This window comes from Benincasa hispida, chromosome 3, assembly GCF_009727055.1.
Source record: "Benincasa hispida cultivar B227 chromosome 3, ASM972705v1, whole genome shotgun sequence".
Lineage (NCBI taxonomy): Eukaryota > Viridiplantae > Streptophyta > Magnoliopsida > Cucurbitales > Cucurbitaceae > Benincasa > Benincasa hispida.
Window position 1 is genome coordinate 14,041,405 of NC_052351.1, and position 20,537 is coordinate 14,061,941.

At 33.1% G+C, this 20,537-nt stretch overlaps 3 protein-coding genes across 8 annotated transcripts; 2 read left to right on the top strand and 1 right to left on the bottom strand.

The window, feature by feature from the left end:
- The first annotated feature begins 3,479 nt into the window (after positions 1-3,479).
- LOC120073327 (plant intracellular Ras-group-related LRR protein 4-like) lies at positions 3,480-6,745 on the top strand. Of its 5 annotated transcripts, none has more exons than XM_039026105.1 (5): positions 3,480-3,909; positions 4,226-4,913; positions 5,008-5,918; positions 6,019-6,220; positions 6,389-6,745. In XM_039026105.1, the coding sequence occupies exons 2-4, from the start codon at positions 4,250-4,252 to the stop codon at positions 6,172-6,174; spliced, it is 1,731 nt and encodes a 576-aa protein (XP_038882033.1). In that variant the 5' UTR covers positions 3,480-3,909; positions 4,226-4,249; the 3' UTR covers positions 6,175-6,220; positions 6,389-6,745. The 5 variants fall into 5 exon arrangements, with proteins under 5 accessions (XP_038882033.1, XP_038882031.1, XP_038882030.1 ...); XM_039026103.1 differs by having other exon boundaries at positions 3,480-3,636; positions 4,132-4,913; XM_039026102.1 differs by having other exon boundaries at positions 3,481-3,909; positions 4,132-4,913.
- Positions 6,746-9,383: 2,638 nt separating this feature from the next.
- Positions 9,384-12,734, top strand: LOC120073326 (monosaccharide-sensing protein 2-like). Of its 2 annotated transcripts, none has more exons than XM_039026098.1 (6): positions 9,384-9,607; positions 9,717-9,827; positions 9,969-10,886; positions 11,231-11,784; positions 11,889-12,076; positions 12,169-12,734. In XM_039026098.1, exons 2-6 carry the CDS (start codon positions 9,749-9,751, stop codon positions 12,608-12,610), a joined length of 2,181 nt encoding a protein of 726 aa, XP_038882026.1. In that variant the 5' UTR covers positions 9,384-9,607; positions 9,717-9,748; the 3' UTR covers positions 12,611-12,734. The 2 variants fall into 2 exon arrangements, with proteins under 2 accessions (XP_038882026.1, XP_038882027.1); XM_039026099.1 differs by having other exon boundaries at positions 9,720-9,827.
- On the bottom strand, positions 12,681-18,064 carry LOC120073328 (MLO-like protein 10). Its single transcript, XM_039026106.1, has 15 exons — positions 17,314-18,064; positions 16,949-17,006; positions 16,595-16,827; positions 16,365-16,481; positions 15,953-16,013; positions 15,717-15,805; positions 15,263-15,337; positions 15,097-15,185; positions 14,923-14,972; positions 14,790-14,830; positions 14,534-14,707; positions 14,171-14,206; positions 13,705-13,772; positions 13,411-13,471; positions 12,681-13,266 (listed from the first exon to the last, which is right to left on the bottom strand). The coding sequence occupies exons 1-15, from the start codon at positions 17,494-17,496 to the stop codon at positions 12,877-12,879; spliced, it is 1,725 nt and encodes a 574-aa protein (XP_038882034.1). The 5' UTR covers positions 17,497-18,064; the 3' UTR covers positions 12,681-12,876.
- Positions 18,065-20,537: the final 2,473 nt, after the last annotated feature.

A 20,537-nucleotide genomic window follows, 5' to 3' on the forward strand; every position in this document is an offset into this window, starting at 1 on the left:
TTTTCCTTCATTGCTCACCAAGCTCCCCATCACATCTCATCCCTATTCATTAAAACCAAAAGTAATTTTCTTTTACCTATTCATGTGATTAGTAGGAGAAACAATTTAGATAGTAAAATATATGACGTTGATCGTGACTTATTAATGATAATTAATTCAAAAAGTCTATTTGGTCTAAGATTAATTATAAGTTCATAAACTTTTAAAGCAGCGTTATCTAATAAATTTTTTAACTTTCAATTTTGTATTAGGTCCCTATATTTTAAAAAGTCTAATACGTCCCTAGATTTTTTATTTTGCATCAACTATATTTTTTAAGCTTAAAAATGTAATAGATCTCTAAACTTTCAATTTTGTAGTTAATAGATTCATCAAATTTAATAGTATTTAGTTACTTAAATTTCAATTTTGTGTTTAGTAGATTTTTGACCTAGTTGATGTCTTTTTTAAAATTCACATACCTACGATTTAATAAGATTTCGAACTTTTAATTTTATATATGGTAGATTGATATTTTTTTTAAAAAAATGAAGTAAGTAAATCACAATATTAAAGGATTAGAATCTATTAAACACAAAGTTAAAAAATATATTAAGATTATGAAGTATGTAAGATTCGCCGTGATCCACTAATGATAGACTCAGCTAATAAAATGTGTCTAAATTTATATATTCTTATTTTGAATTTAGCAAAATTATTCTCCGCCCCCCGTTGTTATGAATTATCCACGGTTTCATCTATCTGAATTTAGGATTATTCTTAATTAGTATTTAGAATTTAAATCTTTCTCCTTATTACTTTAGTTTGTTTTTTTAGGATTGAATCATTAACAATTGGATAATAACTAATGTCTTATCTGTTGAGTTAGGATCAAATGGGTCTTTCTACTCTAGTGGTGGATTATCCAAAACTACCAATTTAGGCCCCATTTGATAATTTTTTTTTTTTTCAATTAAGTCTATGAACACTATTTCTGCCTCTATATTTTTTTATGTGTTTTCTACTTTTTACTAATGGTTTAAAAAATCAAGTAAAATTTTGAGAACAAAAAAAAAAAATAGCTTTCAAAAAGTTGTTTTTACGTTTGGAACTTGGCTAAGAATTTAATCATTATATTTAAGAAATATGTAAATTATTGTAAGAAATGTGGATGAAATAAGCTTAATTTTCAAAAACAAAATAGTTACCAAAAGGTCTTAATTAATAAGTTTACCTAATTTGTAAACATCACAAAGAGTGTACGTACGTATGGGAGTATGTATCATAAGCCTACTCTAACAACATATCTAGGAATAGAGCTCAAGAATCAAGATAGAAAATACTTGATCCAACGATTTCAACATTATTGTCATAGTTCCTAAGGGATTGTTTGAGGCATTGAGTTGAGATATGATGTTTAAAGTTCATATATCCGTGGAGTTTATATGTCTGTGTTTGGGGTGCAAAGTTGAGTTCATATGTTTGGAGTCTCTAGTGCAGTTTTTTTTAATTTTAAGACCCCGTTTGGTAATCATTTCATTTATTGTTTTTGTTTTTGAAAATTAAGCCTATTTCATCTACATTTCTTACAATAATTTACATTTTTCTTAACTACAATGGTTGAATTCTTTGCCAAATTTAAAAAAACAAAAACAACTTTTTGAAAGTTACTCTTTTTAGTTCTCAAAATTTGGCTAGGTTTTTTAAACTATTGGTAAAAAATCGATAATAAAGGAAGAAATTTGAAGGTAGAAGTAGTGTCCATAAACTTAATTTTCAAAAATAAAATGGTTATCAAACAGAGTCTACATTTTTTAGTTTTCAAATTTTGGCTTAGCTTTTTAAACCATTGGTAAATGTAGATAATAATTTGCTTTTATGATTGCTATTTTGTTTTGAAACTTTTTTTATTTTCTTTCTTTCTTTCTTTCTTTCATTTTTTCTTTGGTAGTGAATAACAATTAACCTAGTACATTTCTTGCAGAAATATGATTAAATAAAATAAGAAACCAAAGAGAAATCGAAAGTTTTGATTCCTAATTTTTCTCTATGAATTTTATCATCTTTTTTTCTTCTTCTTTCTATAGTTGCTCTGTATTTTTACTCTGTCATGAAATTCTTTTTAATTGAATCTCCTCCATCATCTTAACCGCCAATAGAATGCCACCACATTTATTCAACAATTTTACTTTCAATTCCTCCAAATTTGGAGGATCATCATAGAACAAATCTCCACTTTTTTACTAATTCTTGCTAGAAAATGTTCCCAAAAAAAAAAAAAAAATCTCCACTGGCTTTTTGTTATATGTTACATACTTTCAACTGCATACATATTTCTCCAAATATTCTTAACTATCATTTGATATGTGAATTCAATTAAATAAAAATATATTTTACAAATTTCTACGTATAATTATTACACTTAATGTTGACAAAATACTATTTAATCAACAATCTCATAATATACTCTAACGATCATCGGTCTTATAATAGTTAGAAGTGGTTATCGAAGATGATTTTTGCTGGAGCTTATACTCAGAAGTGGTTGTCGAAGCTTGAAGTTGGTCGCATAAAGGTGGTATAGGAGTTGGTTGCTAGAGTTTCTCATTAGAGATAGTTGTCGAAGCTCGGTGTTGGTCATCGGAGTTGCTCACTCGAAAGTGGTCATCGGAGGTTATTTTATCGGAGTTTGTAGTCAGAGGTGATTGTCAGAACCTATGAAGGTGGTTTGTCGAAGCTGGTCATCAGACTTCTTTGTCAGAGGTGGTTTCCGGAGTCTAAAATTGGTCGTTAAAGTTGGTTGCATGAAGGTGGTCATCAGAGTTGGGTCACCAGAGTTGTCATTAGAGGTGGTTGTCGGAGCTCGAAATTGGTCGCACGAAGGTGGTCATCGGAGTTTGTCGTCGAAGTTGTCATCAAAGGTGATTGTCGAAGCTCGAAATTGGTCCTCAGAGTTGTCATTGGGGGTAGTTGTCGGAGGCCAGAGTTGGTTCCCGAAATGTGACTGTGATAGTCGCTGACAGTGACTGATAGGTGGAGCCATTGAAAAACATTGGAAGAAGGGAGAGTTGGAGTAAGTTGAACTGAGTTGGTAAAATATACTAACTCAACCTCACCAACAAAGTCGATGGACCAAACATTGAGTTGATATATTTTATCAACTTAACTCAACTCAACTCATATTATTGAGTCAAACACCCCTAACAAACTTCACTATGAAAACTAACTAAATATTTATTTAATCATAACATTAAAGTTTGAACCAAATCATCAATGTCCAACACTTTAGTCAACTCTATCTTTACTTCTCTTCACACCATCATCAAAAGATAAATAAACTTCTATTCAAAATCTTAGCCTAAAGAAAAGAAAAAAAAATAATTGCAATTTTATAATCTTATTAACTTTGTCCTTTCCCATCACTTTCAAGTTAAACATTACCGTATCCTATATACTCCATGGCCAATCTCATCAATTGTACAAAAATCACCATCAAATAGATATATTTATGTACATACTAAATATATAGAGGATAAATAAAAGAATGCCAGAAGAACAAACGGTTAAACAACGGGGGGCAGAGGGCAGCATGGAAATAGCTGTATTTGTAATGTAAAACATTGTAAGCCCACCCTCAAACTGAATCCAATTTGAAAGGTATCTATGAATATATATTCAATCGAACCATTCTCATTTCTCAATCACAATCCATATGTATTTTCTGTTGGCGCTCGTTTTTCTCTTCCAAAACCCATCTCAATTTCGCTGTATTCTTCGCCTTTTCTCTTTCCCCCATTACCCATTTCCATTTATTTGCTCTTTTTTCTGTTGAATTTCAAGTGGGGTTGTTTGTTTTCCCCCATTTTCCGAAGTTCTTCCCCTAATTTTGAAGCTTTAAGTACTGGGGTTCTTTCTTTTTTCTTAATCTTGGTGGGTTTTTGTTCTTTTTTGTGTTGCTGTTCTTGTTCTGTTGTTCTTGTTCCTGATGCTGCTTTTTGTTACTAGTGTGTAATTGCAGTTTTTGCTGTAGTGAGGAACGGGTGGCTTCATTTAATTTCTTTGGAAACTGAAATAACTTCTTTTTTTTTGTTCAGTAGGTCAATTTGTGTTTCTTGTTTGTGGATCTAAGCCTTTTTTTTTTCGTTGGTTCAGTCAAAAGAAAGAAGAACGAGAGAGAAAAAAATCTGAATAGTTTTTTTCAACTCTTGAATGGGTGTTTAATTTTGGGTGTTTGTCGGTGTTTTAGAGATTGGATTGAATTAGAGAGAAAATGGAGGTGTCGATTTCTCCTAAAACAACACAAGAAGTGGTGGATGAGATTATGAAACTCCACAGATCTTTGCCTCTCAGACCTGGAATTGAAGAAGTTGAAGGGGCTAAGGTTCTAATTAGCAATGTAGATAAAGAAGTCCAAATGAAACTCGAAGCCATTGAAAGACAAACGAAGAATCAAGAAGTCCCAGAAGAGCTTTTCCAGATCTTGCTCGAGATGCAGAGAAATTTCATCGCCTTCAAAAGCAAAGAAGATAAGTGGGAAGCATTGAAATTGCTGGAGATTGAAGATGTCCATTACCTGTTCGACGAATTGCTTCAAAGAGCTTCAAAGTGTGTTTCTACTTCTTCTTCAACCTCTGTACAAACTCCCAATGCCGTCTCTTCTTCTTCCTATTCAGCTTCTACCACTAGTTTGAATAGAAGCTCAGCCGTTCCTTCAGTGTCTGGGAGTGTCAGTACTTCAACCACAGCCCCTTCAAGTTTATTGTACAATTCTGAGAAAGGACCTACAAAATCCACCACTCAATTATTCTCTAGAGATGACAGTTATATCCCAAAAGGCAAGTCAGCGTCTTATATGGATGGATTTGGAGCTAGGCCAGGCGTTTCTTCTTCACCCCTTATAAAAGATCCATCCTTAAAACTTGCAACTTCCTCAGGTGGGTAGTCTCATTTTCTGGTTTGATTGAATGAAGCTCCATTTTTCCATTCTTCCAAAATTTTATTTTAACAAGAAGTCTTTTGTATGCATAGGTGAAAATGGTGAAAAGTATAATTTGATGGCACTCGTTAGTGTTATTGAGAAAGCAAAGAAAGGAAGTAGAGTTCTTGATCTAAGAAACAAGCTGATGAACCAAGTAGAATGGCTGCCCGAGTCTATAGGGAAGTTGACTAGTTTGGTTTCTTTAGATTTATCTGAGAATCGTCTTGCAACTCTGCCAGAAGCCATTGGAGCTCTTTCCCAATTGGAGAAATTGGATTTGCATGCCAACAAGATCAGTGAACTTCCAAGCTCTTTCACAGATCTCACCAGTTTGGTCTATTTGGACCTCAGGGGAAACCAATTAGTATCTCTGCCTGTTTCTTTTGGGAAGCTGATTCATCTTGAGGAGATTGATCTCAGTTCAAATATGCTCACTTCACTTCCTGAATCCATTGGTAATCTTGTGAAGTTGAGAAAATTGAATTTGGAGACTAATAATATTGAGGAGATCCCTCATACGATTGGTCGTTGTTCGTCTCTTCGCGAGCTGACTGCTGATTATAACCGGCTTAAAGCGCTGCCTGAAGCTGTGGGAAAGATTGAGACTCTAGAGATTTTGTCTGTGCGTTACAATAACATCAAACAATTGCCAACAACCATGGCTTCTCTTACCAATCTGAGGGAGCTTGATGTAAGTTTCAATGAGCTTGAATCTGTGCCAGAGAGCTTGTGTTTTGCCACCAACCTTGTCAAGATGAACATCGGAAACAACTTTGCTGATCTGCAATATTTGCCAAAGTCGATCGGGAACCTAGAAATGCTTGAAGAACTGAATATTAGCAATAACCAGATACGGTTTCTTCCTGATTCCTTCAGAATGCTGACTCGCCTTCGAGTCCTCCGAGCAGAAGAGAATCCTTTTGAAGTACCCCCAAGACAGATATTTGAAAACGGCGCACAGGTAACGAACTCTACACGCCGTTCTCTTCTAACAAACTGTTTACATGATCCCCCCAAATTGTCCAACTAATTCATTGCTTTTACTGTCACCAATATCTCAGGCTGTTGTTCAATACATGATTGATCTACATGAGAATAAAAATGTCAGATCAGAACCAGTTAGGCAGAGAAAGAGGAGGTGGTGGCATATGTTTAACTCATGCAGTTCAAGTTCAAACCAAAGGCAGGATGATCCAATAAACAATCTGAGGGCTTAATCATTTTCACCATTGTGGACAAGAAGAAGCCATAGGTTCCATACAAGTAAGTTGAAACTTGAAAAGGCATTGTTATGTATGATTCTGATGTTTCTTTATTCTGAATTAGAACAAAAAGAAGAAATTTTGAGGAAATCCCATGAATTTGAATTGAAAATAAACTTAAAAGGAAATGTCAAGGAAGCTTAAAGAGATCTGTTAATGGTGTTTACAGGATTATGAGGAATCACATGCCAAGCCGGTCTTCATGTAATGAGTCAACTGTGCATCAAATTGGGGATTGGTTGTCAAAATGTAACTTATTCTGCATCACACCATAGAGGATTCCTTCCCTTTCTTTCTCTCTGTAATTTTAGCATTCTTTGTGAATTTTGTATTTTTAGGAATTTTATTGTGATGAATATATAATTCAGGTTGTAAATGGTTGGGGAAAGGAAGATACTGATATATACTTTCCACTTGGGTTTTAGTGAGCAAAGTTTACAACTTCAAATAGAGCAGAATGAATGAACATTAATTTGATTTACACAAAATAGCAATAAAAAGGATGGAATATGGCCTTCCCCAACAATTCAAGTTTTTTTTTCCTCTAAAAAAAAATTATTTATTTATTTATGATTATTATTTATTCTCCATTTAAAATATATCATTTTTTTTAAGGTTATGTCAACTTGTGTTTTAATTTTAATGGGTTGAGTTTGGTATCAAATTTAGAAATGAGTTCCAATTAGCAAAGAATATTTACAAAGATTTGGAATCAAATATTCAGAGGTGGAATCCATCAATGATATAAGTAAATGTGACTATGAAAGTTGATTAACCATAATAAAATTAAGATATGACATAGAGTACTTATTTATATATATATATATATGACATGAGTACTATAGGAATTAAATAAATGAGCAGGAAGTTTTAGATCTTGTTTGATAAGTATTTAGGTCCTATTTCATAATCATTTCAGTCACGTTTAATAATCATTTAGTTTTTTGTTTTTACTTTTATTTTTTTAAATTAAGCTTGTTTTATCAACATTTTTTTTATAAAGATTTGTATCTTTTTTAAGTACCATGGTCAAATTCTCAACCAAATTCTAAAAACAAAAACTTTTTGAAAGATCAAGAAATTTAGAGGTGAAAGTAGTGTCCATAAGTTTAATTAAAAAAATTTGTTACTAAAAAGACCTTCGCTTTTTGTTCTTAAAAATTAAGCATGTTTTCTCTCTACTTCTTCCAATAGTTCGCATCTTTACTAAATATAATGTTTGAATTCTTACCCAAATTCCAAAAATAAAATTAAGTTTTTAAAACTTACTTTTTTTTAGTTTTCAAATTTTGGTTTGGCTTTTTAAGCCATTAATAAAAAAAATTAATAACAAATGAAGAAATTTGGAAGTAGAAGTGGCGTCTATTGGCTTAATTTTTAAAAATAAAATAAAACCAAATGGTTGTCAAACATGACAAAAAAAACATAGTTTTGAAAAAAAAAATGCTTTAAAATTTTTTGCTAAAAATTTTAAATATTTAGTTATGAAAGATGAAATCATGATAAAAAAAAAATTAAATTACAAGAAAATAAACATAATTATAAAAAATCACAACGATTATGAAATTGTTTTGTAAAATGATTTGTCCTCGCTCCACTTCACCTCTCCCATTCCTTACACAAATTTACTTTCTTTTTGTTTTTTTCTTGGTAATAAACTCATTCTTATCGCTTGTTATTTAATAATTATTTTATTTCCAATAGATGAGATACAATTTAACTTCTACATTATAACATTTGTATCGATAATTAGAGATGTATACTCATTCTATATAATCGAGATTTGTGAGGATCTGTCCCAAAAAAGGTACAAAATCTCTGATTGAATAGAGAAGGGAGCGGAGAGATATTTCTCTCCGTTGACTAAATGGGAATAGAAACGAAGACTACATTCGCTAACTTTGTTCCTATCCCCGTCTTTGCATATATATATTTTTTCTTATATAATATACATACATATTGTTTTCTTATATATGTATTATTTTCTCGTAACTATATATATATATTTGAACTTACATATTGGGAATTTAAACTCACGGTAGTTTATTAAAAATTTATAGTGAACTTATTTTTATTAAATTTTTTAATTAGTTATTTTAAAATACTTATTTCTAATTTTCATCCGAATGTTTTGTTTATATATTTCCACATATATATATATTTCAATATTTCAAATTTTATAACATTTAAGACTTAAATGTTGTAATATTTAAGTAAAAAGTTTAGATTTATAATATCTAAAATGACTCATTTAATATATAAAATTTTATAAAATGAATAGATTTTAAAAATGTGAATGAAAAAATTTTTCCCACATGGAACTCGATCCTCGCAAATTTTCCTAGGAATCCCCATCTAATCTTCGCAAAGAAGTTTGTAAGGATGGGCATTGAATAAGGGAGTGGGGACGGAGACGGGAAAGCCTTCCTCATCCTATGGACATCTCCATTGATAATATACTTTGGTTTAAATATTATTTTACTCTTATATTTGAAATTTTATTCATTTTATTCCTTATATTTTTAAACATTTAAATTTAGTCCTTAAAATTTCAATAAAGCTTAAAAATAGTTTATATTATTAATTTATTGTTGACTTTTCCAAAAACATATTAGTCTGATTAACATTTCCTCTATAAATTTTAAAATTACATCTGCACGATATCTTTTCAATCATGATAATAATTATTATTATTTAACAAATTTTAATTAAGAAAAACGACTTCAAATGACTAAATTTAAGATATATTAAAAAATATACGGACTAAATTTATAGAAACTAAAATAAAATGACATTCTCAATCAAATTATTTAGTTCAAGGTAAGGATCAAGTTTCTATCCTTGGAAAATATTGTATAGATTCGCACATAGTACAATTGATTAAAAATATTTGAAACTTTTTTATATATTTTACAATGGAATATTTTTAAAATATGGTTAAAATAAAATCAGAAAATTCATCACAGTTTTCACATTTTGGAATTTCATGTTTACAATTATCCAAAAAGAAAAAATAAATTATATGTTACTCAGAGAGATTTTATTATCTATTAGGTACTAATTAGCTTATTAATTAGTTTAATTGTTTTAAGTACTTTTGTTAAATGCAATTTAATTTCTGTATTTATATGTATATATATATATATTTGAAGAGATTTTTCCCATTAATATGAAACGAATTTGTGTCTTCCGTACACTTGTTGTTGTTGTAAGGGATTTGATCTCCTTCAAATTCGAATCTGCAGCGAATTTGGAGCTCACAAAAATGGCGGAAAATCGCTCACAACACCACCTTCCTCGGCCATGGCCATGGAATGCCATCTGGTTTCTCCTTTACGATTTAGTCTCTACTCCCAACTCTGTCGTGTCGTCTCCGTTTTCATTTTAGGTACTTCTGTTTTTCATACTTTCTTTTTCTCTAACAATCTGTCACCATGCCCACTGTTTTAGTTCCTGGTGTTTCCATTAATTTTGATTCAATTGCTTTTGTTGGCTAGGAGGGTTATTTTAATTCACCGCATTGGTAAGGATGAGGGGAGCTGTGCTCATTGCAATCGCTGCAGCAATCGGGAATCTGTTGCAGGGTTGGGATAATGCAACCATTGCAGGTATGATTAATAGAATATAAGTAATCCGTGTAATCTCTTGAATTCTTTTATTAGGTTTAGGTGTGAGAGGAATTTTCTTTTTCTTTTTTTTTTTTTCTTTTTTTTTTCTTTTTTTTTTTGTATCTGCTAATGCCATTTCAGGAGCTGTTATGTACATCAAGAAGGAATTCAAATTGGAAGGTGATCCTACAACTGAAGGGCTAATTGTGGCCATGTCACTCATTGGAGCTACAGTTATTACGACATTCTCAGGACCTTTATCCGATTCAGTGGGTCGGCGTCCTATGATGATAACATCCTCGATTCTTTATTTTACTAGTGGTCTTGTTATGTTGTGGGCACCTGATGTTCATACCCTGTTATTAGCTAGGCTATTGGATGGATTTGGAGTTGGACTTGCTGTTACTTTGGTTCCTGTTTATATTTCTGAGACTGCCCCAGCTGAGATTAGGGGGTTGTTAAATACCCTACCGCAGTTCACTGGTTCCATTGGAATGTTTGTGTCATATTGCATGGTTTTTGGAATGTCCTTAACCAAATCACCTAGCTGGAGAATGATGCTTGGTGTCCTCTTTATGCCATCTCTTATTTATCTTGCTTTGACTATTCTGTTTCTCCCTGAATCTCCACGTTGGCTTGTTAGCAAAGGCCGGATGAATGAGGCCAAGAAAGTTCTGCAGAGACTTCGTGGGAGGGAGGATGTTGCAGGGGAGCTGGCCCTGCTGGTTGAGGGTCTAGGTTCAAGTGGAGACACATCAGTAGAAGAGTACATAATTGGCCCAGCAACGGGAGAATCGAGTACCGAAAAGGGTCAGATCAGGTTGTATGGAACTGAGGGAGGCCAGTCTTATATTGCCAAACCTGTCGCTGGACAGAGTACAATTGGCATAGCATCCCGCCATGGTAGCATTATTAACCAGAGTGTGCCATTGATAGATCCTGTGGTAACTCTCTTTGGCAGTGTCCATGAGAAGGTTCCTGGTGAGGCAGGAAGTTTGCGCAGTATGCTTCTTCCAAATATTGGAAGCATGTTCAATAATATGACGGGTGATCAGCAAGGTACGAGGATCAAGTTTCACCCTTCTTGAAGTCTCTCTTTAATATTTATGATTGAATTAGATATTTTATATAACCTAGATACGAATGTCGATCTGTTTTCGAATTAGGAATCCCTAACTTTTCACCATATAAATTGACCTATAAAGTTCGTCCATGGATATATGTATAATATTAATAATAGGCAAGAAATGATGAGTTAGATAATCATCAATCATCATGATCTTTATGAGCGCACACACATAAAAATGTGATTTTTATTATATCTATGAGTGGTCTCAAAATTCTATTTTAAGTGCCTGGTTAAGGTGCATTGATATTTGACAGTAGCTCTTGTATTCTACAAGGGAAAGATGAGCACTGGGATATGGAAAGCCAGAAGGATTGTGATGGCGATGCATCTGATCCTGAAGCTGAATCTGAGGAGAATTTGAAGAGCCCATTGCTCTCACGGCAGACATCAACCACAATAGACAAGGATGTCGTCTCAAGGAGAGGCAGCAGCATCATGATGCGACCAAATGCTGCTGGTGAGGCCGTTAATGCTACAGGAATTGGTGGTGGCTGGCAACTGATGTGGAAAAGAACCGACCGAGTTGATGGAACTGGGAAAAAAGAAGAGGGTTATCAGAGAATATACTTGCATCAAGAAGGCACAGATGGGCATCAGCATGGATCTGCTCTTTCTGTTGCTGGAGGTGAAATGCAAGGAGAGGGAGAATATATTCAAGCAGCTGGTCTGGTCAGCCAATCTGCACTCCGGATCGGCAGTCATCCTATTGGACCAGAAGTCATGCGTCCAACTGATAAAGCCACTAAACGGCCATCATGGAAAGAGATCTTAGAGCCAGGAGTTAAACGAGCATTGTTCGTTGGGATAGGAATTCAGATTCTTCAGCAGGTGGTTTTTTAAATCCCCTACACAACCATTTCACTTTTAATGAAACCTTTTTGGATATTATTTTTGCATTCCCAATCATGGAAAATTTTCTTTTGTTAATGCAGTTTTCGGGTATAAATGGTGTACTTTATTATACACCTCAGATTCTAGAACAGGCAGGAGTTGCTGTGCTTTTGTCCAAACTGGGACTTGGTTCAACCTCTGCATCTCTGCTTATAAGTGCCCTCACTACATTACTGATGCTTCCTTCCATAGGCATTGCCATGAGGCTTATGGACGTAGCTGGTAGAAGGTAAACAAAAATATCAGTCCATTGTTCTTCAAAATGCTTTTGAGTTGCCTGCGTGACTCAAATATGACCATGGGGCTTTCTTCTTCTTGCAGGTCTCTTCTGCTATCTACCATTCCTGTACTGATAATATCACTGATCGTACTCGTCATTGGTAGCATGGTGGACATGGGTTCTGTTGCCAATGCATCGATCTCAACCATCAGCGTTGTAGCTTACTTCTGTTGCTTTGTCATGGGATTTGGTCCAATCCCCAACATCCTCTGCTCCGAGATCTTTCCGACTCGAGTTCGAGGTCTCTGCATTGCTATATGCTCCCTCACATTCTGGATCGGAGACATCATCGTCACCTATTCACTTCCAGTTATGCTCAATTCCATTGGACTCGGCGGAGTGTTCGGTGCCTATGCCATTATATGCATAATTTCCTGGATATTCGTCTTTCTCAAAGTTCCTGAGACCAAGGGCATGCCCCTGGAGGTGATCTCCGACTTCTTCGCAGTTGGCGCAAAACAGGCCGACAATGCAGAGTACTGACTTGGCATCAGATTTTTGTTGTATTAGAATCCATGTTTTGGTGGGAATTTATGACATTGAACATTCATCATATTGAACGTATGTTCAGTTTGCTTATTGAAATTTCCAGTAAAATTTTGAACAATGATCATCCAACAATTTATAAACAACCGCAAGAATATACAAATCACGAGCTACATTCTGTTTCCTAAGTGTGAAAAGACTGGAAAAAATATTCCAGCTCAAAAAGATACACAAGTCAAAGGTTAATCACAAGCAGAGAATTTTCATGGTCCTTTCGTAGGTCCAGGCTTGGCAAATGAGAAATCGTCTTCATTCCTTTTTTCTGTATGCTGGGATTCAATTATTTCAGCTTGATGTTCATTGGTGCCATCTATTCTTACCGTAAAATTTGGAACATCGACTTTAGGCGACAATGGATCACCTTCATAATCAGATACATCATTCTCGTCATACATGGATGATCTATTTGAGTGACCTGTGGTCTTGAAACGATGCAATGTGTATCCAGATGATGCATGCATTGGCGATGCATTTGGACTCCCCAACCTTCGAGTCGGGGACTTTCCATGTCGCTTCTTAACAGCCATGTGCCACTTCTTGAGGGCCTTCGATGTTTGTTCGTCAAAGATCGACTTCTTCATACGCGTACCCATCTGCAAAGCCACCAATCGAGTCAGCCATATCCCACAAAGCCAGCAAAATTATACTAATCAAACAGTTTTAATACCAAAGAACTCCATCACAAGTACAACAAACTCATTTGTCACACATGCATGAAATTAATATGGAAATTGTACCTGAGTTACAAGAGCATAGAGTGGAAGAGTTATATAACTGCAAAGACAGAGAACACCGACCCTACAAATCCACCATCAAAATACAAGCTCGATTAACTTAAACCGTTCGATGTTCTTCTTGCGCTATGATAAATTAAGTATGTGCAAGAAAAGAATATATCTACATGGAAAAACATGGAAAAACATCCAAAACAGACCTTTTCAACCCAAAAAAGACAAAGAGAAAAAGAAAAAGAAAAAAGAAAAAAAGTTCACTTCAAGTGATAAAGTGGCATATAAAGGAGTTAGGCTTACCCAAGACCAACTTTTATAATTGCAAGCTTGAAATCAGTATGGAAGCAGGATTTTAACCCAAAGGAATACTGCACATGACAAACATTTGACATTTCTCGAGTTACAGCTCAGCAAAAGAACTCGTTTTGAGCAACAAGAATGATCTAATATAACTCATGTAAATATTATATCTTGTTTGATAATGACTTTGTTTCAAATTTTTTATTTTCCAGAACTAAACTGGTTTTCTCACAATTTTTTTCCCTTCTTTAACACTTTGGATTCATAGCTAGACTTCAAAAACAATATGATGTTAGGGGAATGACTATTTTAAGATTTTATTATTTTTCTAAGATTTTTAGAATGTTTTAATATATAAATTTGGGGTGGGAATAAGGATATGTTTTTTTTCCCCAAGAAAATATTAGAATAGAATGTTCATAAATAAGCCCTTCAATATTTGAATAAGAAAAGGAAAAGAAATTACCCAAATCCAGAAGAAGTATGTTATTTGAAATGCATTCTGCAAAAACACAACAATTGATCAGTTAGTACCAAGAATGTAGGGCTAAGTTAAAATCTAGCTCTACTAAAAAAAATACTTCTGAAAATGGATCAAGTTACTTTCCAAAAATTATATTACTGTAATGTTAACATGCTTGATGAAATTAGACTAGACACATCTGAACATCAATACCACATACAAAAACAAGATTTTGAAAAGAAAAGGAGAGAGCAAGAACATTAATTAAATCCTAGGAATGAGCTAAGACCAACAAAACAAGAGATTTATCATCATCCCAATTCCCAGAAGATTCAAAAAGATGCCAAGAATCTTGTTCATTATTACCGAAAATAAAGCAAAGTGGATGAGGTAAAGAACCAGCTGAGGCTTGCCAAACCAAAAATATTTATCAGATGCCTGAACAAGAGGAATTCCTTGGACAACAGCATGTCTTTCTGTAATCTCAAGAGCCATTTTTGTCATAATTCCTTGAAGCTTTGTTCCAACAGCCAGGATTATCTGTCATTGATAGAAGTTAAAAACTTAATAATCAGTCAAGCCTAGACATAGACTGGTGTTCCTATCAGAAAAGATTCCTTACAATCACAGGGACTAAGGATGTCCAAAACAATGCTTCCCATCCTGTAATGAAGATAGTACATTAATAAACCACATTTGAATAACTTTCAGAATTATGGACTTTAAAAGAGCGTAAATCAGATAAATTAGCTCACCATAAACATTTATGAGCAAGAAGACGACAAACGATGCCCAAAGCAGAGGACTGCAAACAACATTAAATAAATAAATCAGGACGTCTACAGGTTCAGTCATTTGGAAGAAAAGATCCACCCATGATAACATTGTACTCTTTTGGATGGGGAGAAAATAGTTTATCCATTTTTTACCTCACTCCCACAATTATTTTGAAGTCATCTTCTAGAGACCTTTTAATATACTTTTGGAAGTCAAATTTACTTCCTGGAGCAAGATGAACCTACAGATTGAGCACTATCATAAAAGGAACAAAAAAGTCGTTTATGATCAGCAGGTAGATGGGAAATGGAAACTCACAGCGATGAATCCATTACGTAACGCCAAGTAGTCGGCCTTACCAACAGACCTGAAAAATTGTCGGAAGAAGCATCCCTGCAACAAATTGACATATTTTAGGTGTTTCAAACCTCTACAGGTAATGAAATATCCATATTTGTAATCAAGGCTAAAGAATCTCATATTCGTCCTTGTGATAGAGGAAGGATGTGTGGTTGTGCATTGCCTATTTTCCTATGCAATATCTTAAATGAAAGATTATGATTCCTTCCACTCCAACACTCCATATCCACAAATACATAAAAAAACGAGCATCACTTTGTTGACCATTAGTGATTAAATCGCCTATGCACATTACTGTTCTAATGTGATTTCTCAGTATTATTGTTTCCAGATCACGTCCAAGTGAATCCACATTAAAAATTTCGCAATAAAGGAAATAACAGTTGCATAGCTTGGGAGAAACTTTACTTACAATATAAAAGAAGACGGGAAGTTTTGTCCAAAAACTCGTGTGAGCTTTCACAAATGATGTTTCGTGAGTAAGCCTGAATCGTGCATTATCTGCGATACAAGATCATCTAGTTTAGTTCCAAAGAGGAAAAGCTGATCCGTCCATGAGAAAAATCATTAAACTTAAGTTGGGACAGGACATGCAAAAGTTAGGCTATTCAAAAAAATGCTTTTTCAAAGAAAATGATACTGACATACCATTTGAGAACTCATAATTGTGAGTTGAGGTCTCCTCCTCCCATGCCTTCCAACCTCGAATCTGTGCATAGAAATGAAAGCAATGTATAAAACATTGACATGAGTAGCTTTAACAACTAACAGAGGCAAAAAAAAAAAAACCCAAATCCATTACAAAAACTCTCTTCTCAATCTCATTTTCAAAGTTTTTCTTAAAGAGAAAGATTGAGTGCCAATTTTATAGCATAATAAACTTATAGTGAAAGAGATGACCAATTTTCTCTTTAATTACCCATTGTGGTTAACAGCCAAAACTTGGATTAATGAGAAACTATAGTTGAGGTGCCTTACAATTAATATTTGAACCAAGAACTTTTGAAACCATAAAACACTCCTTACAGCATAACATTGAGCATACAAATAATTTACATACCTTTAGCCTCCCAAGCATCATTGTGATAGCACTGTATACTACATGAAATACAGCTAAGAAGAAGATAAATAAGTGCAACTGATGCAATCCCGAGATAGATATAAGTGGCACATGATCCTGTTTGCAAAACAATAAACAATTGGTTTGAGAATTTTTCCAAAATATGCTTGAGAGTTTAGAGAATTAAGTTAAGATAGTCAAAGAATGTTGTATCCAAATAAAGGTCTTACTTCCTTGCAACTAACAGCGCCACCAGCAGCAGCAAGGAACCTGCGTTCTAACCATAGAAGTCGTCGATGATGTTCGCCTTCATCGGCTCCTCCCAAGTCCTTCTCCGATTTGTCCCCTTTGGCCGCTGCACATGGCAACATAGTATTTGCAACCTTTGTGGGAATGCAGATTTTAATGATATAGTTCTGTCCAAAGGTGAGGAGCAGTGAAATGAAACCCAGAATCATCAGCTCTGCAACCAAAAACAAATCAATCGTAATTCGAGTTTACTTATCTACCAAAATTTAAATGCACAATTGAAAAGACAGAAGAACAGAAATTGAATTGACTTTCAGAGATGTTGTAGAACGTACCAGCTTTAACTTTCTCCAGAGCTTCAAAGAGAGCTCTCTTGTGCTTTTCCGTTAGCCACTAAATGAACAAAACAGAGGAACACAGTGATATAAAAAATCCATAATTCAGATTAAACTGATGAGATGAACATTTTAAATGTCAAGCATCCCCATTACAGACAAAATGAGACGTAAAAATCAAACAGAAAAACTCATAGTACCCAGAAATCAACACATAAAAGAAGTCTAAAACTAGCAAATACAAGACAAACTCAACTGGGTAATGTCTAGTGAATAACAATAACACGATGAACCATACACAATTCGAACTAACCAAGAAGCTTTGAATTTCACAATCAAGATAATAAAGGAAAAAACAAACCCACCGTTCCAGCTTTATGAAGAAGTTTCTCCAAGGCGATCGAAATAACGATGATAATAGCACAAACACCAGCAACAGCCCACGTTGGAGTCTGATCAAGCTCCCTCGTGGTGCCATCACCGCCGGCCGGAGCCGCCCACGATTTCCCCAACAACAAACTCAAACACAAATAATAAACCAACAACATTTTTCAGCTTCAAAACACAAACCCAAATGCAAGAAAACACAAACGAATGAAGAAATAAAGAAGATAGGTCAAATGGGTCGGCCTCAAACAGCAATAAAATGAAGTTGCATCTCAAAGAATGGAGCCAAATATATATAAGAGTAGAAAAAGGGGCAAAACAAAGCAAAGAAAGAAAGCTGGTGAAAGAAGGCAAGAAGAAGTCGACCCTTTTGGTGGGGTAGTAGTCGTAGACAGGTTAGTGGGAGCACATTCGATTTAGCGATTAAACAAATCAAAAATTGACTAAATTAACAGAGACCCAACAAAACCCTTGTTTGAATGAAGCGAAACGCGTTCATTATGGAACTGTTAGAGCAAGGCGACAAGTTGTAGAAGAAGAAGACGATGGGTCCAGAGAGTCAACTTCTTTCGATTTTCCATAACTGCAAAACCTGGGGTTTTATAAGCTGTATTAAATTTCTTATGGAGATTTGAGAAATTTGGAGAAGTCAGTCAATGGTGAAGGAAGAGTAATTGGGATTGGGCGGCTGCGTGTGGTTAAATTATATCTGCAGAATCAGCCATTTCTGACCTTTTCTGGTGAAGAATTGTCGATTAGAAACCACTACACTTTTGCTTTTTTTTTTCTTTTTTTTTTTCACTTTTAGAAATTTAATTCCGTTTATAACAATGCAAAATGTTTTTCAATTTTGGATGAATGCTTTGATTACAGTAACAACACAGTCCACACGTTTCAGCTGTCAAATAAGGACAACGCCTAGATTACCGTGACAATTGGTGAAGTAGGGACAAGATCATCAGTAAAAATCCAAAACTTCAATTTTAAGTTCATCTTAAATTATGAGTTTTTTTAAATATATAAATCCTATTTTTTTCCTCAATTTTGAGTTTTATTTTTTTTATCTTTAAATTTTTTAAAATAAAAAGTATTTATTTTAGTTCTTAGGGTTAATATTATGTTAATTCTTTAAAGATGAAATTCAATCTAATATAGATTGGATACGATGAAGGTGAGGTAAAATATCGACAACGAACGTGGCTAGTGAACGACCAAAAGTGTTTATTTTAGTTCTTATGTATGTTAATTCTTTAAAGATGAAACTCAATCTAGTATGTATTGAGTACGATGAAGGTGAATAAAATATCGACAGCGAACATAACAAAATAGTGAACGACCAAAATCTTAGACGTAAAATTTATTTTGAGATCTATAAAAAAAAAAAAAAAAATAGTTTTACTGCCTAATCCAAAATTGAAACTCTAGGTTTTTTTTAGCATGACCAACTTATTTGACCAATCATAAAAAAAAAATATATGTTTAAGAGTTAACAAAGTCTTAATAGCAATAACTAAAGTAAACACTCTTTCAAGGTTTAAAGACTATAATGGACGTTTTTAAAAGCGTAGGGATTAAAATAGAATAAGATTCAAAATTTATGGATCAAAATAGTATTTAAACTTTTTTTTAAGGAATTTTGACTTTTATTTTTTATTTTATTTTATTGTTATTATTATTAATTTTTTTTTAACATGTTGGGAACCTTTGATCTCGGTAGATCCCTATGTTGTTGAACTTTTAAATTTCATATTATTCAAAAACTATAATAGATCTTTAACCATTTTGACTTCTTTTTTTTAATTTACAAATTAAAATTGAAAATTGTATGGTTTGTTAGACCCATAATTCAATTTTACAAAGAATAGATTTGCTCATTTTAAAATATATTGTTGAAAAAAATATCTTTTTGTCCGAGGTTTTTTATTGAGTTTTTATTTAATCCCTAAGTTTCAAAATATTACGATTTTATTCTTGAAATTTGAGTTTTATTTCAATTTGGTAGCTATGTTTCAAGATTTATACTTTTAACTTCGATTATTCAACTAATTTTCCATCTCTAGTGTTGATTTATGTTAATAAACTAAAAATCATAATAATAATAATAAAAAAAAAAAAGTTGAGTGTTAATTAAGTTTCACTAATTTTTATCACTTTTAAAAATAAATTTAAAATTTAACTTCGTATCTATTTTTAATTAATTGATAGAAATTGACGTGAATGATTGAGTGAATATTTAATGAAAAAGTAAGGTTAAGAATGTAAAATTTTGAAACATAGAGACAAAATTGAAACAAAACTTAAATCTCAAGTGTAAAATTATGAACTAAAATGAAACAAAACTCAAAAATAAATGTGTAATATTTGAAAATTTAATAACCAAATAGAAAATAAACCCAAAACCTAATGACCAAAAAGATATTTTTTAAAATTTTATGAAACCGTTTTCCCTTAACTTAAAGCTTAGAAACTTATTAAACGTTTTTAAATTTTATGAAACTATTTTTCCATGATTGAAAATTGGACTTATTAGATTCTAATTAAATTAATGGAACAAACTTGTAATTTGACCTGAATTTAAAATATACTTGGATTCTTCTTCTTCAATTGCAAGTTGGGTTGTAGATTCAAATTTATGTTTAATGCAATCTTAAACTTTAAAACGTTCTATCTATATGAGAGTTAATTCAATTTAAAATTAGATTCATTCTTAATTTATAAGAAAAAAAATAGTGGATAAGTGATGAAGAATTAGATGCAAAGTAAAAAATTGCAGCATTGAAAGTTTATAAACAAAAACTTCAATTTAACCATTTTATCGCATGGGATACTTTAGTTTGACTTGTTTGTAATATGGTTTCCATTTAAACGTTTCAATCATCGTCTGTCTCCACATGTGATGATGTTAAGGCTTTAAATATGAAAGCAAATTTATTACCATAAAGATCAATCACTTTCATTGGTATATTTGTGGAATTAAAACTTAGCCAGCAACCGCATGTAAGTTATGATTGCGAAGCCTATATTTGGTTGTATGTATATTTTCTCTAATTACGTAGACTTAATAATCACTTTGTCGTGTCAAAATCGAGACTTACAACAACAAAAAAAAAAAAATAGACCTTTTCGTGACAACAACCGTAATTTTACTTGAAAGAAAGAGAGAATGATCTGTAAGATAAAAAAATATACATAGCAATGTGTT

Bases quoted from the DNA above. Each gene is read 5' to 3' on its own strand.
- LOC120073327 (XM_039026105.1), top strand. From the start codon at position 4,250: ATGGAGGTGTCGATTTCTCCTAAAACAACACAAGAAGTGGTGGATGAG. The intron at 4,914-5,007 runs GTGGGTAGTCTC...TTGTATGCATAG, and splicing joins AAAACTTGCAACTTCCTCAG to GTGAAAATGGTGAAAAGTAT. The intron at 5,919-6,018 runs GTAACGAACTCT...CCAATATCTCAG, and splicing joins TATTTGAAAACGGCGCACAG to GCTGTTGTTCAATACATGAT.
- LOC120073326 (XM_039026098.1), top strand. From the start codon at position 9,749: ATGAGGGGAGCTGTGCTCATTGCAATCGCTGCAGCAATCGGGAATCTG. The intron at 10,887-11,230 runs GTACGAGGATCA...GTATTCTACAAG, and splicing joins TATGACGGGTGATCAGCAAG to GGAAAGATGAGCACTGGGAT. The intron at 12,077-12,168 runs GTAAACAAAAAT...TTCTTCTTGCAG, and splicing joins ATGGACGTAGCTGGTAGAAG to GTCTCTTCTGCTATCTACCA.
- LOC120073328 (XM_039026106.1), bottom strand. From the start codon at position 17,496: ATGTTGTTGGTTTATTATTTGTGTTTGAGTTTGTTGTTGGGGAAATCG. The intron at 15,806-15,952 runs GTATGTCAGTAT...CTTGTATCGCAG, and splicing joins CAATTATGAGTTCTCAAATG to ATAATGCACGATTCAGGCTT. The intron at 14,207-14,533 runs GTAATAATGAAC...GTGTTTTTGCAG, and splicing joins TCCACTTTGCTTTATTTTCG to AATGCATTTCAAATAACATA.